Here is a 19,433-nt window from a genome sequence, read left to right as displayed (position 1 = left end):
TGTGTTTTTTGTATGAGTAATTTTTTATTTTTATTGTATTATTTATTATGCTAAATGTATCTCACTATACAGGGTGTAACAAAATAAAGTAACAATACTTTAGGGTTTGTACGAGTCCACTGTATAGAGTTCACTGTGAAATTAGCAGCGCTGTAAGAGTTACTTTTTTAAAACTTTTGTATGGGCAAACTCATGAGGCTGGGGCGCTTACCCATACAAATTACAAAAAAACCTCTTTCAAGTTTCAGCGCTGCTATTTTGACAGTAAATTCTATACTAAATGTAAAAAGTCAGTGGTGCCTTCCGTTTAAGCATCATTAAGGTACCGCTTGGTGGACGACACGCAGCAACAACATACTTGTCGCGGCGGCACAACTGGTTTCGGTAGGTTTGTAGCGACATGAAGTTCTCATACAAGATCATATTATTATTTTATTCATCTGTTTGACGTCCAGTCGGCACTTATCGGCACGTTGACAATTTAATCTGTTAGAAAGATGATTGTGTAATTGTATACGTAAACAAATTTTTACACACAGACGTCTCGGTTTCCTTTGACAGCTCGTTGCTCTATTCCGCTAGGTATATTAACTTAATGGTTGCGATCGGAGCTGCGGGGCTAAAATGGTCACATTTAGCAATTCCTCTCAATCAATTCAGCTAATAAATTGTCAAAACTGTCAAACTGGCAAATGTCAAATCAGTACAAAAATGCAGAAATTTTTGTACTAATTTGACATTTTGCGATTTTAGAAAAATGAATCATATTATGATTCATATATTGATTCTTCAAAGCGACCATTTTAGCCCCGCTGAGCTAATAATATAAGCTACGTTGCGCGAAACGTGTTTTGAGAACCAACTCAGCGCAGCGCGGTACTTTATAGTGTTTTATACTATGGCAAACTTAAAAATTTTATACTCGTTACAATGGCAAAAATAGTATCGAGTACATATTATTATTGTTTGTTTTTTAACGGTTTATTAAGGCCGTTTATTAATGACGGGACCCTGTCACTTTACTGTCTGTCTGTCCGTTATACGAGTACTTATATCTGACATCAGCCTGTAACATACCTTTCATATTTAGTCAAGCATGTATCCCTTCTCACAATAGGGATGTCGACCTTCCTTAGCAATTTGGAATCCCTGCCTGTTTCCGTAACTCCCCAACCAGCCACTGTCACCTTTTTATCGTCTAAAGACATGATCCTCATTTCTTCTGTTGCTGGTAAACATATAGGGGCCACGTTTCCTGTAACAACCACGGGCATTAATACGATTAAGTTACAAATATAATATTGCTCTGATATGTCTGTGTTTTTTATTTATACTTACCTTTAATTATGTAGAAAGTAAATACGTTTTCGTACACATTTCGCAATTTTTAATAATATTACCTAAAGTATGAAGATGGAAATATTTCGATGACCTCCCCTGCCTTTTGAGATTTTAAACAAAAGAGATAACTGATAGCCTGCCTTTGACAACATATTATGACGGGTCGACGTCCGTTGGGCCCATAAAGTAAATATACCTAGCGGAATAGAGAAACAAAGGCCTGGGCAAGAGAGATGTCACTATCAGTAACACTGCGTGGTAAAAAGAGACGTGTGATACATGACAGCAGCACTCTTTTTTTGACGTTCAGTCGGCACGTGCCGCAAGTTGACAATTTAATCTCATAGAAAACATGCTCAATCATGCTTGTGTAAGTGTATACGTACACATATTTTTACACACAGATGAAACCAATTTCGGTTTCGTTGGACAGCTCGAGATTGTTGCTCTATTCCGCTAGGTATATTAACTTTATGGTCAAAATAAAGAGATAATAGTTTAGGGTGTGTACGTGTCCTCTAAAGGGAGTTTACTGAGTTCACTAACGGCCATTCCCAATATTTAATCTATCTCTGGTTTTGCCCTACTAGAGATAGGAATAGCTCACATTAGACATTAGAGACATATATTTTATGTCAATTGTGAGCTATTCCTATCTCTAGTAGGGCAAAACCAGAGATAGACCAAATATTGGGAATGGCCGTAAGAAAAGCAGTGCTGGAAAAGTAACTTTTAAAAAATATACTAGTTTAACTTACGATGTGAAAAATCGACTGGTTCCTTGAGGCGCAAGAGAGCTATATCATGAATTTTGTCTGGGTTTGACGTCGACCAGCCTTCGTGCACTATCTCTTCTTCAACCTCAATATCCTGAGGACAATAAATACTTTATGAAGGGTAGTAGGTAATTTATGATATATACGCATGACTGAGGACTAATTTCAAAATTCATAGGTACTAAAAACTTTGTATTTTTCGTAGTGTGTTTTTGTGGGATAAAATTAAAAATATGATTTGACTGCAGAGTGTCGATGAACCATTGACACTCTGCAGTCAAATCATATTTTTTCTATTATATTAATTTAGGTTTAGAAATATTTCGCCATGCCAATAGAGAACTTGGCTACTATTTCAAATTTCAGTTTAACCGGGCGAGGCTGGCGCGTGGCGATTATTGCAAACCGATGTCGAAAATACTGTCTGTAAGAAAAAATGGTATTAGTAATTAAAATACCTGATAGTGTGTCTCGCAAATATATTCAGTTCCAGAACCCTGGCAGTCCGTGGTACTCGTTATATCGTAATCGCCGACCCTCACGCCAGCTATGTTGTGGATGCAGTGTGCTGCCGTCAAAATATACCTCGAGTTGATGATGCTGCCACCGCATGAAAAGTCTAGCCCACTGCCTGGAAACAAGTTAAAGTGAATATCCATATTCCTATTTATTTACGAGGAGCGTCGTGGCCTAATGGGTAGACCTTCGGTTCGCACTCCTAGAGGGTGCAGGTTCGAACCCGGGTGGAGGCGTGTACCTATGAGACATTTTCTGATCTCAAGTACATAATACGGACGCTCGCACGGTGAAGGAAAACATCGTGAGGAAACCCGCACATAGTTGGTCCCAGACGTTATTAACTAGTTCATTCCTCTGGACTAGGCCGACTATGATGCGAGAATGCCGTATGCGCTTGGGCAACCATACGGACATTTAAAAATCTTGTCCCAGGCACTACAGTATTTGGGGAGTGGTTACTTCGCTCTGAAAAATACTGTATAAATCATCCACAACGGATGTAAAAGCCTAGTTTTTATTTATGAATGGTAAATGAACTTGGCTGTCGTTTCACAATAATTATTGTGTTTTCGATAGCATTTACACTTACGAGTGCGTGTTGCGATCAGGGCCATCCAGGGAAACTCGTAAAGTCCTGCAATCGTTCCACCGACGACGCGTTTGCCGTCGATGTCGCCGCAGTCGGCGTCGGGCAGCAGTCGAACATTGGGGTGACTTTCGATCGGTACTGGATCAAATTTTAAGCATGTTTATTTTTTACTGGATGATGCCCGCAACTCCGTTGCGCCAAAATTCGTTTATCGCGCGGAACCGTACATTTTTCTGGGATAAAAAGTATACTATGTCCTTTCCCGGGACTCAAAGTATCTCCATGCCAAATTTCAGCAAAATCGGTTCAGCGGTTTGGGCGTGAAGAGGTAACATACAAACAGACAGACAGACGGACAGATAGACAGACACACTTTCGCATTTATAATATTAAATCGGGTGAATTTCGTACCATTTTCCTCCTATCAATTCAGACCGCAACGCGACGAGGCGAGGCGAGGCGCGGCGCGGCATAAATTTGTATGGATTTGACAGATTTCAATTGCATGAGACGTCTTGCATTATCAAATCCATATCATCTACGCGTCGCGTTGCTGTCTGAATCAACCCTAAGGGTTTTATATAATAGGATGTCTTGTTATAAAATATTATTATTTTATGGTGTTGTGCAGTCTAGTATAAACGTCATGTCGGTCAGTCCGTCTTCGGTCTGCGGTCCAAAATGTTGACGATATAGAGACGATAAGGTGTTTAATAGGATTGACGATGATACATATTTCTGCATACATATACCTCTTGCAGCAGTAGGACTAGTACGTTCCACTTGGTCACTTTCAGGAGCCCCAATTCGGGCACCAATACTTTCGATTCCTGTGTTACCCGCAGCGGCGGCGAAGTCAGAGCAACACACCTGAACGAAATAAAAATGTAGTTAATTCAATGCACACTTACCTGGTTTCCTTAGTTTAGACAGTTTAAAAGCCTATAACTACCGAGTGGAGTGGCCACTTAGGGCTCATGTCCACAGTAACACCGGATTTTTATTTTTAGTAAAATCCCTTTTCATTGTAATTTAGAATCGCAATGTCGTGCGCCTAAATTTTAATAAAACAAATTCAGTAACTAACTAGATGTCCCGCGCGGCTTCGCCCGCGTAAATTAGGAATTTTACAGAAACCGTACATTTTCCCATAAAAAATATTTCCCCCGTTTTTCCTACATTTTCCTGAGTTTCTTCGGTCGTATTAGTCTTAGCGTGATAATATAATATAACCTATAGTCTTACTCGATAAATGATCTATCTAATACTGAGATAAGTTTTTAAATTAACGCGTTCAAGCAAACATACTCTTCAGGTTTATAATATTAGGTAGGTATAGATTTTTTTAAATTATCGCTTGATAAACTCGAGTCTCGATCTAAAAGACTATGAAATGGTATAATATGTGATGATATATAAGTGATGATGATGATGATGATGATGATGATGATGATGATGAATGTAATTTGCATAGTAGCATATGCTTTCTGTTCTTAAAACAACGACGAAACTCCCAAACTTGTATCTATAAAGAATCAGGAGTTCTCTCAGCACCTTCAGAACCACGGTATACCAGGTATATCTCGGTGCAAAATCTTACTTGTTGGTAGCATATGCTTAGAATACTTCTTACGAAACCGAAGTCACCACATGTTTCCCTATAAGTTTTGAGGAGTTCCGTCGATTACTTATGGATCCTTCATCAGATCACCACCTTTGTGAATATAATACCAAATTGGGATGATACCCTATATATCAAAAGAAAAATTTTGAAAATCGGTTAACAAACGGCGGAGTAATCGTTGAATATAAGAAAACGAACATAACACCTCCCCCATTTTGAAAGTCGGTTAAAATTGTAGCCTATGTGTTATTCTGATGTATAAGCTATATTATTGTAAAGTTTCATTAAAATCCGTTTAGTAGTTTTTGCGTGAAAGAGTAACAAACATCCATACATCCACACATCCATACATCCAAACAAACTTTCGCCTTTATAATATTAGTAGGATAAGTAATAAGTTATAGGTTAGGTACTATACTGTACTCGGCGAAACATGGCGGTAGCGGTCATTGACTCCCTATCAAAAGTCTTGTCATTTTCTATATAAGCCGCGATTGACAATGGACCAGGAACATCTGACACTTCATTGTCAATCGCGGTTTATATAGAAAATGACAAGTCTTTGACAGGGAGTCAATCACCGCTTCCGCCATGTTTCGCCGAGTACAGCGGGGCTAAAATGGTAACATTTAGCAATTCCTCTTAATCAATTCAGCAAATGAATTGTCAAAACTGTCAAACTGACAAATGTCAAATTAGCACGAATTACTAGACATGAATTGCAAGCGGACTTGCATTTCGCGTTTTTAAAAATATGAATCATGTTATGATTCATAATATGATTCTCCAAAGCGACCATTTTAGCCCCGCTGTATATAATAGATTTTATTATTCATAATTATTAGCCTTACATAGCAATTAGCATCACAAATATACTCAAATACATACAAGAGTTCACAATAATTATGTTATATAAAATACTATACTATAATTTATTATTATAATTCAAATTATTTACATTTTCTCCGAAAAAAAATGCCTGAGTCCCCAACCTAGTAAACCTCAGCTAAGTAATTCGATCGGAACATGAACGATTTATTCTAAAGTTTCCTAGTTATCAAATCGGTTACTGATTATTCTAAATTCTAAAAGATCATACATTGGATCATACTGTAACCGGGGGACAGAATACATCCTATATTATTTATTTTTATATTCCCTTTAGGGATCATTCTAGTCTGCATTATAAGGAACAAAAAATTATAACTTACCATGGGTGGACTTCTAGGTTGTGATATGTCGTATCCACAGAAAGCAGTCTTGAAAATGTCACCGTGCACTTGGCGCCTGACCAGCTCCATAGCATTCGGACATGAGGTGTATAACACGCAGTCATCACATTGCTCTGAAAATAAATAAAAAATATTTATACCTACTTTAAACTAGATGACCCGATGAAATTCGTATCAGTATTCCTCAGGGACCTATCAGACAGAGAGCGGTCACGGTCAAGCGTTCAAGCGGTCAGTTTTGCGTTCTTTATGTTGTATTACGTTACAAAGCAGAACGCTTGAACGCGTGACCACTTTCCTTCTGATAGGTACCTAATATAATCCGCCCCTGGGCAAAAATGAATATTCAAGACAAAAATTAGTTAAATTGCTTCGGCTGATCTCGAGCTTTAGTAAGACCAACAAAATTTATAATAAATATTTAATTAGGTATGTTAATATGAATAAGTTATTTCCCCAAAAGTAACATATCATAAACAAAAGCCGACAAAATTCGTTAATTTATATTTTTAGATAAAATAAAGAGCTTCAGAGAAGTAATAATTAAATATTAACTTACTTAATGTGTATATAACTTTTATCCATAACAGGATTAAGAATAATATATATTTAACCATTTTATAAAGGATGCAACCCACGACCAGAACGGTTGAACTTATAGTGTAAACTAACTGACCATGATAATATTATGTGGACTACTGATATCTAGTGCATAACAATAATAAAATGAATAATGATTGCTTTTAAATTAATAATAGGTAATAACTTTTCGGACTAATTGTACCTCCTTGAGAGTACTAAAACTTTTAGTTACTTAATAGTAGAGCAAAAATGTGTTTTTTGTATGAGTAATTTTTTATTTTTATTGTATTATTTATTATTATAGTATGTTTATTCTTAGGAAGCGTGATTTATGTAGAAATACTAATTTGCACACAAAACCAGTCTACAAGTAAATTTACAACTTTTATTCATATGTTAATATGTAAGATTTACACTTATTGAAAATATCTTCTTGAGGTTCGATTCATTGACAAGATGGCGGCGCGGAGGCGGAAACGCCAGCGTTGGGATCGACGCGCTAGTGATGGGATGGTCGCGCTAGTGATGTCTCGCGTTGGGCGTAGACATACTCCGGGCCGGGTTAAAGTGACGAGGCAGCTGGTGAGTTTCTTTCCAGGTGCTGCGGGGTCACCTCCAAGTAGGTGTAGGTGTAGTCATCGTTAAAGGTAAGTTTGCAGCTAGATATCTTGTAGAAAGTAGTTGTAGAATATAGTTTGCTGTAGTTAAGTAGTAGAGTTTATTGCAGGTTTCCAGTGAGCTTCTTGATGCTGTCAGGTTAGTATTTAGTTTTCATTTGGTAGTGGGCAGAGACGAGTGAGAGCTCTGCGTATTGTTCCTCTCGCTGTCCTTATATCAGCGACACGCGAGATTCCGTCCTTTCCAGGAATAAGTTTCTCAATGCGTCCGAGGCGCCAACTGAGGGGCTGGACGTTGTCCTCTTGTATCAAGACCATGTCATTTACTTATAGCGTATTCATGTTTCGCTTCCATTTTGTACGCTGTTGCAGCTCGCTGATGTATTCGTGTTGCCAGCGTTGCCAGAATTGTTGGCGCATCCTCTCGATCGTTTCATAGCGGGACCGGCTGGGGCGTGTGTCGTCAATGGCAGGCGTCGGTACCGATGTTAGCGGCCGGCCGATTATGAAGTGGGCAGGGGAGAGAGGAAGGTAGTCTGTAGGATGGGAAGATAGTGGGGACAGCGGGCGACTATTCATTATGCCTTCGACCTGTGCGAAAAGTGTGGACAACTCTTCGAAAGTAAGATTGGAATTGCCCATAACTCTTTTGATATGGTGCTTTGCCGATTTTATGCCGGCCTCTGCCAGACCAGAGAAATGTGGAGCGTAAGGGGGATGAAAATTGAACTTTATGTGTAAGTTAGTTGCAAGATCAGATATAGCATTAGAATTGTTTTTAAGAAATTGACCTACTTCTTTAGAAGCTGCAGTGAAGTTTCGACCATTGTCGCAAAATATTTCAAGTGGCTTCCCCCTCCGGGAGATGAATCGACGCAAGCTGAGTAAAAAGGCGTCTTTAGATAATTCGCTTACCGCCTCTAGGTGTACACATTTATAGGCTTGACAGATAAATAGACACAGATAGCATTTGGAGAGGCGAGCGCCACGACCCTTCTTACTTGAAATATTGAACGGTCCTGCGAAGTCCATTCCGATGGTCTGGAAAGGAAGTGCGGGTGTGACACGTTGTTGGGGCAAATTACCCATCATGGGCGTCAGAGTTTGTCCTCGATGACGTCGACAAGTTACGCAGCGATGAACAGTGGTGCGAGCTAGCCTCCTACCGCACACGGGCCATATAGAATCACGAATAGAATATAGGAGATGCTGGGGACCTGCGTGCATCAGGCGGACGTGTTCATGCTGAAAGATTAATTTTGTAAAATGGTGAGTAGAGTCTAAAATAATTGGGTGCTTCTTATCATGGCTATAGGTGGAGCGGTCTAGTCGACCACCTACTCTCATCACTCCCTCCTTATCGAGGAACGGGTTGAGTGATAGAATGTTGCTTTTTGAAGTGATATCTTGCTTTGTAGATAGTGCATGATATTCTTTGTCGAAAGATTGCTTTTGTGCTCGTATTGCTAGAAATAAAAATGAATTATTAATCTCTTGTACAGAGAGTGGACCTGATAATTTATTGTTTTTGTTTTTCAGGTTGTGCTTTAGTCGTAGAACGTAGGCGTAAGTTCGCTGAAGTTTCCCTAGTGTAGAGAAATTTTCAAACGGGATAGATAGATCGTCGCAGTCGGAGCTCGTCGAAGGGAGGACTATAATCTCAGGTAAGTCGTCATCTTGTTTCTTTGTTTCAGATGGAGCCTGCGGCCATTGGGAATCGTCCGCGGCGAGGTACGGGGGTCCGCACCACCACAGCTCGTGCGCAGCTAGCTGGTCAGCAGACGCACCGCGGGAGATCACGTCGGCGGGGTTGGCGGCGCCGGGCACGTGGCGCCACGCCGACAGCACGGTGTGCTCGCATATCTCCACAACCTTGTTTGCGACGAAGCTCTTCAGTTTGCTAGGACTGCTGTGGAGCCACGCGAGCACGACGTTGGAGTCGCACCAGTGTGTGCACGACGATATAGAGCAGCGCAGTGACTCGAGAACGTTCTTGGTTAGGTTAGCAGCGAGTAGCGCTCCAAGTAGCTCCAATTTTGGTATCGTGAGGGGTGGCTTGGTAGGTGCCACTCTCGATTTAGCGCATAGTAGATTGACTGATATGATACCTTCTTTGTCTTTACATCTTAGATAGATGCATGCGCCGTAGGCATGCATTGATGCTTCGCAGAACGAATGTAATTGTATTTCGACTGGATCTCCAGACAAGGCTCTCCTGGGGATTGTGATGTTCGCTAGTGATGAGAGACTGGCCGTGATTTTCTTCCATTCCTTTTGTAGATCGTCAGGAACCGGCACGTCCCAGTCCAGCCCACGCCGCCACAGCTGCTGCATGAGCAGTTTGGGCTGAACAGTGCACGGCGACAGGAGGCCGAGTGGATCGTAGATACTGAATGTTGACGATAGTATTGTTCGCTTTGTAAATTTTTCTAGCGAGCCAGAGGTCGGAGCTTCGATAGTAAAGTATAGCTCGTCTGATTGTGGACTCCAACCCAAGCCGAGCGCGCTCGAGGCGTCACTCAAGCTCAATTTTCCTTGCAAGTCGACCGTCGAGATGGGGAAAATATCAGGTGCATTGGACTTGAATTTCCGCAGATTGAAGCAGCCCGATTTTAAGTGAGTGGTGACTGCATTCAGAATGTGTAATAGATCTGCTTTCGTGTCGCTGCCGGTCAACATATCATCGCAGTAAAAATCCTTTTGAATGATTTGTTTTATTGTTTCATCTCGACACTCTTCTCCTAGTGTCCATAAGCATTTTGTAGTTAGATAGCTTGCACTGGCAAAGCCGTACGTGACAGTATTCAGTCTGATTGTCTTTAATGGCTTCTTTTCATCTTCACGCCATAGAATCAGTTGTAGCTGTCTGTCGTCTTCGTAGACAAGGACTTGGCGGAAGAATTTGTTTATATCGCCGGCTAGTACGTACTTGTGCGTGCGGAAACGTAATAGAATAGCAAAGATAGAATCTTGTACTTTAGGGCCGGTGTGCTGGATATCGTTGATGGAGACGCCGGTGGAGGTGGGCGCGGAGCCGTCAAACACAACGCGCAGCTTAGTAGACTCGCTCTGCGTGCGCAGCACAGCGTGGTGGCACAGGTAGTGGCGGCGCGCATGCGATGGCCGGCCCTCCACGGGCGAGCAGTGGCCCAGCTCTACATACTCGTCTATAAATTCAGAGTAAGCTTTTTGAGTTCTGGCTCTTTGCGAAATTTTCTCTCTAGTGATAGAAATCTTTGCCTGGCTCGATAGTAGGAATCGCCTAAATTGTCTAGTGAGTCCTTGAATGGCAGCTTTACAATGAAACGGCCGTCTTCTTGGCGAGAAGTGTGTGTATTGAAGTGTTGCTCGCATTCCTTCTCGCTGCTGCTGAGCAGTGGCCTCTTGGGGAGTTCTTCTAGCTCCCAGAATCTAGAAATTTTCTCGTTGAGATTGTCAGATGTGTCGATCCTTGAGAAATTGCATTTAATGCTCCTTGGTTCACCGTTACTAAATATAGGGCCAGATATTAACCAGCCTAACTGTGAACTTCTCAAGTAAGGTAAGTTAGCACCGAGACACCGCTGTTCGTTGCCCACAATTTGCCAAAATAGGTCTGCGCCTATCAGCATCTCGACTGGGGCAGAGATATTAAATGTAGGATCGGCCAATTGTAATTTAGGCGGGAGATTGAAATACCTTTTATCGATAAATTGTTTAGGTACATTATCGGTGAGCTCAGGTAGTACGCCGCAGGCTTGCGTTACATTGTAGTCAGTGCAGAGAGAGTTCAGGCGAACTACACTTCGTTCTGAAATGGAGCCGCATGGGATGTTTGCAACACCCATAATTTTAATAGGCACTGTGGGGATAGAATTTAGTTCTAGTTTTTGTTGTAACGCCTTAGTTAAGAATGTGCCTTGGCTGCCTGAGTCTAAGAGGCATCGCACCGTAGATTTTTTGTTATTGTGAGGATTGGTTACCTTGATTATAGCCGTGGACAGTAAAACTTGATAGGCAGTCTGCGAGGCTGAAAAATTGACAGAAACACCCTGCGCTGGTGCATCATTGTCGTCAGCGGTGAGAGCTGACTGCGCAGAGATGCTCGAGCCTCCAGGCTGCGAAAGTGGAATGTGAAGCAGTGAGTTGTGTCGTTTACGACATTCACGACATGGACCTCGACGACATTCTCTGAGTGAATGACCCTTTTTTAAACAATTTAGGCACAGCTTTAACTTCATCACCTCCATCTTTCGTCGTTCTACTGATAGGGATAGAAATTTTGAACAATTGTAAATACTATGGTCACCCGAACAATAATTGCATACCCAGGGTGTTTGAATTTTCGCGCCATTATCATCATTGTTTTGTGTGGTACACGAAAATGATTTATAAGATCGCTCGTTTTTGTTTGTATTGTTTATAGCATGATAGTTTGTATTATAAGATTGTTTTTTAGTATGGCAGGATTCTAACACATCGGCTCGGTCATGTAAGAACTTAGTCAACTGACTGAGAGAAGGCATATCATTGATAGTATTGCGGTGCTCTTCCCAATCGCGTTTTGTATGATAGTCCAGTTTATTTGTGATAATATGGATAATCAGAGTGTCCCACTGCTGAGTAGGATGGCCTAAACTGGACAGCGCTCTGAGGTCCTTATTAACTTGATCGACTAAAGATCTCAATGACTTGTCTGATTCCCGCTGCACTTGTTCTATATTGAATAAAGAATTGAGATGGTTATTAGTCAGATAGCGTTTATTATCATAACGTTGGCATAGCAGGTCCCAAGCTTCCTGATAGTGCGCATTGGAGACCTCAAGATTAGATAGGACTCTGGCCGCTTCACCATCCAAATATGAATTGAGATAATGAAATTTGTGGACAGGCAACAAGCTGTCGTTCTCATGAATTAAAGATACATAAGTGTCCCGGAAATCAAGCCACTTGGAATAGTTTCCGTTGAATTTACCAATTTGTATTTGCGGAAGTTTAAAATTTGGTTGATGATGTGGCCGATGAACACTAGGAAATGAGCCAGAGCCAGACTCTGATTGATTTTGTATAGTTTTGTATTTGTCAGAAATAGTTCCCGCTAAAGCAATCACCTTTATGAAATGTGAGTCTGTCTTGTCCCTTTCATCAACTTCATCATCAATATTATCAAAATTTATTTGGTCGATTTGATCTTGCAGCAAACTGAATTCTGTTTTTAAATCATGAAATGTTTGCAATTTTAATGATAGCTCATTCACTTGCAACTCACTTAAAGTTGGCATTTTTTGTAATAAATCAAGATAGTTTTCAAACTTAGTTAATCTGCCTCTTATACTAGCGCGCTTTGTAATTAATGTTGTGAGTTCCGCAGACATTGTGAAATTCAAATTATGAAATAAACACTTGAATTAGAGTATATTGAATATGAAATAATAATTGTAACTATAGAGTTATAGGCAGACAATAAATATATAATAGGCAGACAATAAATTAAAAGATCTCACGCTCCTCTGGTCTGCAGTTACCGTCACTCCATCGGCGTCAGCGAAGCACGGGGGCAGCAAGCGGCGTGCGACGTGAAGCGTCGGGTGTGGGAAGCACGCTCGGGACTCGTGGGCAGGCACAGTACTCCTTTCTGGGCACTGGCCACAAAGATGGGCACGGGCACCTCTTGCGCTGAAATAGTCGGCCCAAACCGGGGTATATAACATGCAAAACAAGGCAGTGCAAAGGCAGAACATTCGGGGGCGCAAACAAAATGCAAGACTTGAAACAAATCCAAAGAAATGTCAAAATTTCAAAATGCAAGAATGTATTGTAAAACGGCGTGCATTGTTTTAAGAGCTAAATTATTCGATGAAATAATATTTAATGCAGACAAATATTTATTTACCAAACGGAATTATATGAAATAGGTCATGTAATAGGCAAAAACAAGGCTAAGTTATGATAGGCCACGAGGTGGTGGTGTAGAAGTAGGACATTTGGATATTTTTATAGGATAGGACTTAGCTTTTTATCGGCCGGGCAGCATACACGCAGGCTCCTTCCACAATATAGGTTGATATTCATCAACGAAAAGCCAATAGTAGACGTGCAGCGTCAGGTATAGTTCCCGGGATTGCAGATTCGTGATCCAAACGGTCGCCAAATGTTTATTCTTAGGAAGCGTGATTTATGTAGAAATACTAATTTGCACACAAAACCAGTCTACAAGTAAATTTACAACTTTTATTCATATGTTAATATGTAAGATTTACACTTATTGAAAATATCTTCTTGAGGTTCGATTCATTGACAAGATGGCGGCGCGGAGGCGGAAACGCCAGCGTTGGGATCGACGCGCTAGTGATGGGATGGTCGCGCTAGTGATGTCTCGCGTTGGGCGTAGACATAGTATAAATACAATTCAGTATTTTGTGAACATTTCAAGTGCCTTCGTAAAAAATAGCAAAGAAATTACGTTTGTTGTGTAGGAGCCCCCCTTAAATATTTAATTTATTTGTTTAAGGGCCTGTTTCACCACTTTCTGATAAAGTGCCTAATAGGCTATTCACAACTTTTTTGACAGATTCTCCATACTTCTCCATCGCTCGATAATAGCGAGGAGGGAAGAAATGGACGAAACAAGTCGCTTGTTTAAAAGTTCCTTCTGCGGCATCGAAGATTTCGACTCCGTAAAAGCATAGAGTATAGTCTACTAGATGACGCCTGCGACTCCGTAGCATTAATGTTTAATGCGATGGAACCGTACATTTTACAGCGACAAAAGTATCCTAATTCCTTTCCTGGGAGTCAAAAAAATTCCATGCCAACAAAAAATCGGTTCGACGGTATGCGGAAACAGGTTTATAATGGAAGTATGGATTCTTAAGTCAGCAGAGAATCGTAAGCGTCATTATGACTCCAATGACTCCTAGCCGAGTTCACGTTTACAAACATGAACTGCCGCACTCAGAGACGAATATTGACTTCTTAAGATTTTGACAGAATATAATGTACGGTGATTATGTAAATCTTTATCCCATCAAAAACATCCTGTAAAAAAACCAAGTCTCGCAACTCAGTTTTTATACCGTAAAAATTTATGAGATCCATGCAATATCAAGTCGGTTAATTTATTCAGTCCCTACCTAGGGGACCTTCTGTCTCAAGTTAGTACGTAAGTTATTAACATATCAATATTAAAAATATTTTACGTTTTAAATAAATAGATCGACTTGGATATCGCACGATTAGATTGTTTAGTATAACACTATACAGTATCACACAGCACTACGGACCTGCATCAATCGCATGGAGCGCAATAGACTAAACAATCTAATAATATAATAATTATGTATAAATTGTAAGGTACATTGTGTTTTCATGCGATGAAAACACAATGTACCTTACTGCCGTGCCCCCAGATTTAATAACAGTAATAAAGTAGAGATTTCTTTGATTATAATAAATTTATCATTCGTCGCTGAGTGCAGCAGTAGCCCTTTGTTATATAACACTGATACTAATTATCAGTGAGACACATGACATTCGTTAGTTTTGTAAATTCACTTTCTTGTCATACAATCAGCCTGCTTTGTGCTCAGCAAACTTTCAATAACTGTCCAACGCGGGAATCGAAGCCACGACCTACTCAAGGGCCACGCCCTATACCACTAAATACAAAATACGTTTCGTAGGCCAGCGTCTACGTCGTAGGTGCTACGCCGTAGCCCGTAGACTCCAATATTACTGCTCCACTCAGAGACGAATATTATGAATCTGAGTGGGGCGGAGTATCTGATTAATTATTATTTTTAATGTTAAATTAACACACGACATGATATTTTAAAAATGTTTTTACCTGTCTGTCTGTCTCTAAAATAATAAATGTGAATCACACTGATATTCCTGAGACATAAATACAAATATATTATTTTGATGCTTAAGTTTTAATCTAAACATGCACGTTTGCGCGTTTTCAAATGGCCGTTATTTCCTGTTGTCACCCTGACGGCTGACCCCTTATCGTTGCAGTTCAATATGTTAAACATAATATTATAATATACTTATCAACAGCTTATCACAAGGATTAATTTATACACTCAAGATACCTACTAATAGTCTAGTTTTATACGTGGGAGAGCCATGCTTCGGCACGAATGGGCCGGCTCGACCGGAGAAATACCACGTTCTCACAGAAAACCGGCGTGAAACAGCGCTTGCGCTGTGTTTCGCCGAGTGAGTGAGTTTACTGGAGGCCCAATTCCCTTCCCTATCCTCCCAAATCCCTTCCCTACCCTCCCCTATTCCCTTCCCTTCCCATCCCTACCCTCCCTACCCTATTCCCTCTTAAAAGGCCGGCAACGCACCTGCAGCTCTTCTGATGCTGCGAGTGTCCATGGGCAACGGAAGTTGCTTTCCATCAGGTGACCCGTTTGCTCGTTTGCCCCCTTATTTCATAAAAAAAAGTCATATTTTAATACAAACTGATATGCAGTTTGGCGGTTTTGAAACAATTTTGTAAAATACTTGAATAAATACATAAAAAAAATAAGATGCGTTTACTTTTGTCACTTTCACGCGCACAAAGGTTCGTGCCGTGGGACCCGCACATCTTTAGGCAATAATAATCGGCCAAGTGCGAGTCGCTCTCGCTCATGAAGGGTTCCGTACTATTATAGAGCAAAAATAGGCCAAAAATTCTGTTTTTTTTTATGGGAGCCCCCTTATTTTTCATTTTATTTTAATATTTTTATTCATAAATAAAGTACACATATAATAATGGATTTAGTGAGTGCCTACCTGTTAGTGCCTGTTACCATTATTGATATCGAGTAAAAAAGGCAAAAAAAATCAAGTTTGTTGTATGGGAGCCCTCTTTAAATATTAACTACTTATATTTTGTTTTTAGTATATTTTGTTGTATAAGGGCCTTCCCTATGGAGATTCCGTAAATTACCGTATTTAAAGCCTTATAAACTCATAATTTGAAAGCTACAAAGATATAATAAAAATACAGCAATAATCTTCAGTAAGTATATCAACATTCCTTTATCTGTTTTAAATTTTCTGTTTTTGTTTAATAAAGTAAAACCAATTTATTAAATTCAAGCATACATTCAGCATCTTTTTAGTATTTACAAATTACTTTTATTTGAAACACACGTCAATAGATCGACAATATCATAAACTACATATTCCCCGTTTTACATTTTTTTAGGACAATTTTGAACTATTAGATAAGTAAAAAAATAAGGTTTTGGTGCGATCTCGGCAAAGCGGCAAGGTCGTTTGCTCGGGGGACGGCCTTAAGTTGTTATATTCCGTTTATTTCTGCGTGACTAAAAAGATTTTCACTTAACAAAAGTGACCGGATTCAAAAGGGCATTTTCTAAAACCCGGCTGGATATGACTTGACATAATACGACACGACACGACACGACGCGACTATAATTCTGTCTACTCTGACACGACTCTATTACTTTTCAATTTACTCTTAATGAGCAATTTTATTTGAGACCCATATTGCAGAAGTGCTTTAAATGAAATGCTTTTTGAGAGTAACTTGAAAACGAATGTAATGTCATTCTACATCCAATATGGCGGCTCGTCCAAGATACGGGAATAGTTATTTTTAATGCACTTCTGCAGTATGGGTAGCAAATGAAAGGGCTCATTGAGATTATTTTTTTTTATGATATAAGGGGGCAAACGAGCAAACGGGTCACCTGATGTAAAGCAACTTCCGTCGCCCATGGACACTCGCAGCATCAGAAGAGCTGCAGGTGCGTTGCCGGCCTTTTAAGAGGGAATAGGGTAATAGGGGAGGGTAGGGATGGGAAGGGAAGGGAATAGGGGGTGGGTAGGGAAGGAAATAGGGTAGGGGATTGGGCCTCCGGTAAACTCACTCACTCGGCGAAACACAGCGCAAGCGCTGTTTCACGCCGGTTTTCTGTGAGAACGTGGTATTTCTCCGGTCGAGCCGGCCCATTCGTGCCGAAGCATGGCTCTCCCAATTTGAAAGTAACTCGGAAACGAATGTAATGTCATTCCACATACAATATCCAAAATAGGGGAATAGTTATTTTTAATATCTTGGATGGTCTGGCTGACCATCCAAGATATTAAAAATAACTATATAAATATTGGATTAAGAGTGATGTCACTTACCATATCGTGCATTATCATTCAAATTAAACATCTATGCAAAATTTCAGCTCAATCGGTTAAATATGTCTGCTTCAAAATTGAGTTCCAAAATTTCACCCGAACATACATACAGAGCAAGTTAAAACAAAAAAGCTTTTAAAAAGGTATTAAAAAAGCTTTTAATAAAAATATTGAGCAGTTATCATAATATTAATACGCGAACGAAAAACTTTGTAACCCTTTTTACGAAAAATGGGGAAACGTAGGTGCATTAAATTTTGCACAGTTATAGTTTATATGGTGAAGAAGTGCATCGAACTAATATTATTTTGAAATTAGGCTTTCATCATACATTTTTTTAACAAATAAAACATTACACACACTACAACACACACACATGAGAAATGACAGATTTTTGAGTGACAAGCCTATACATACGAATTATACTCTTTTATTTATGGTTGAAGTCTGTTGACATCAAGTTGACAAATTGAAAATGGATTATAGTTTTTTTATTGAATCTAAGATAGTATTAGACAATGCTTACACGGCCAGTCTGAGATCAGCTAAGTCCCAGAGACAAGAGTTGAAAAAAAAAATGATAAAGTCAATATTTTCTACAAAATATACCTAGGTAGTAGTCCTAATGTCGTTGAAACTAAGGTCGAATTTCGACCATTGGGCGATCTCTAGTTTAATTTAATGGCGGTTAATTATTGCGACAGTAAAACATGGACAGTAATAGAAAATCAATTAGTCGGTTACTTTATCATAAAAAAAATTATTGAGCAGTCCAATATCTGAATTTGGTATTCTATATAGTTTGTGATCTGAATGAGCGGTAAAAACCGGCCAAGTGCGTGTCGGGCCACGCGCAATATAGGGTTGCGTAGTACCGCATTTGATATTTATTTTCTGGTCAATGAATGTACATTTATAACGTGTTTTATACTACTAATAACATCATCTCAGTTACGTTTAAAAGAATTTGAATGAAAAGTTCCTTTAATATTTCTCCGAATACATTTTTTTAGTTGATCGACTAATTACTCAATAACTTATGAAGTATTCTTAGCCGTGATAGTTTTCCCGTGAAATTTTTTACATTTCCAGAAGCAACCGTTTAGCTGGTAGAGGGGGGGGGGGCACTGAACTCTAAGGATTTTTTCCACTTTAAAACGTCATATTTCACAAATGGATCCCTAAATCGAAACATGATCTTCAAATACTCATAACATTTTTAAAAAACCTATCCAACGACACCCCACACGGTGGGGAAAAAAATTCATCCCCGGTTGATGTGTACCTGAAAAAAAATATTTTTAAAGATCTTTTTAGATTTGTAGGTCCTATAGTCTCTGAGCAAAACCGCGGACAGACAGACGGACGGACGGACAGACAGATAGACGGACAGACAGACGGACGGGCAGACCGAAACTATAAGGGTTCCTTGTTGACAACGGAATCCTAAAAATGATGGAATGAGCGGTTCGATAAATAGTTCGGCAGATTATAGCGAGCAGTAACACCAACTCAAATTCAGGGTTGGATCTTATGCCGTGTTACATGAATTTGTTTCTTTTCTTTGCTTTACATTTATCCTTTATTTCTAATTATAACCATTTATTTATTGAGTCAGTATATCTATGAATTGGATATATTAGGTTTGCCGTTTGCAAAATTAGAACGCGGAATCAGCCAACCCGTCGCCCTTAGGTTAGGTTTGTTTTTTTTAACATCGATTTTTTAGTAAGGTTAGGTTTTTTTTAAATTCGATTTTTTAGTTAGGTAAGGTATGTTTTTTATAAGGATTTCAATTTTCTGAAAAAAAAAATTGGCATGTTTTTTATTTTATTTTACCACCTCATTGCTAAGAATGAGATTTCTTAATGACAAATTCGGATTAATTACTGCCCACGCGTAACCGCTCATTCAATAATTTTAACCGCTCATGCAATTATTTTCCTGCTCAATTAAGTATATACTAGCTATTTGACCGAGCCTTGCTCGGTATTCGATAAAACACGAATAAAATTACAT

At 39.6% G+C, this 19,433-nt stretch overlaps 2 protein-coding genes across 2 annotated transcripts; both read right to left on the bottom strand.

Moving 5' to 3' along the window:
• Window positions 1-1,019: 1,019 nt before the first annotated feature.
• On the bottom strand, window positions 1,020-6,742 carry LOC121726599 (phenoloxidase-activating factor 3-like). Its single transcript, XM_042114026.1, has 7 exons — window positions 6,641-6,742; window positions 6,061-6,194; window positions 3,978-4,095; window positions 3,226-3,363; window positions 2,576-2,748; window positions 2,100-2,211; window positions 1,020-1,255 (listed from the first exon to the last, which is right to left on the bottom strand). The coding sequence occupies exons 1-7, from the start codon at window positions 6,696-6,698 to the stop codon at window positions 1,062-1,064; spliced, it is 927 nt and encodes a 308-aa protein (XP_041969960.1). The 5' UTR covers window positions 6,699-6,742; the 3' UTR covers window positions 1,020-1,061.
• A 1,764-nt stretch (window positions 6,743-8,506) lies between these two features.
• LOC121726109 lies at window positions 8,507-10,891 on the bottom strand. Its single transcript, XM_042113343.1, has 3 exons — window positions 10,633-10,891; window positions 8,890-10,447; window positions 8,507-8,525 (listed from the first exon to the last, which is right to left on the bottom strand). Exons 1-3 carry the CDS (start codon window positions 10,889-10,891, stop codon window positions 8,507-8,509), a joined length of 1,836 nt encoding a protein of 611 aa, XP_041969277.1.
• Window positions 10,892-19,433: the final 8,542 nt, after the last annotated feature.

This window comes from Aricia agestis, chromosome 4 (genome assembly GCF_905147365.1).
Source record: "Aricia agestis chromosome 4, ilAriAges1.1, whole genome shotgun sequence".
NCBI classification, from domain to species: Eukaryota; Metazoa; Arthropoda; class Insecta; order Lepidoptera; family Lycaenidae; genus Aricia; species Aricia agestis.
This window is presented reverse-complemented; position numbering and strand designations above follow the sequence as displayed.

What these genes read in the sequence shown, in the direction of transcription:
- LOC121726109 (XM_042113343.1), bottom strand. Translation starts at nt 10,891, where the DNA reads ATGCTGATAGGCGCAGACCTATTTTGGCAAATTGTGGGCAACGAACAG. An exon ending in CAGCAGCAGCGAGAAGGAAT is followed by an intron (nt 10,448 to 10,632) that starts GCGAGCAACACT and finishes CTGAATTTATAG; the next exon opens with ACGAGTATGTAGAGCTGGGC.
- LOC121726599 (XM_042114026.1), bottom strand. Translation starts at nt 6,698, where the DNA reads ATGGTTAAATATATATTATTCTTAATCCTGTTATGGATAAAAGTTATA. An exon ending in TAGTCCTACTGCTGCAAGAG is followed by an intron (nt 3,364 to 3,977) that starts GTATATGTATGC and finishes AATTTGATCCAG; the next exon opens with TACCGATCGAAAGTCACCCC. An exon ending in CCTGATCGCAACACGCACTC is followed by an intron (nt 2,749 to 3,225) that starts GTAAGTGTAAAT and finishes ACTTGTTTCCAG; the next exon opens with GCAGTGGGCTAGACTTTTCA.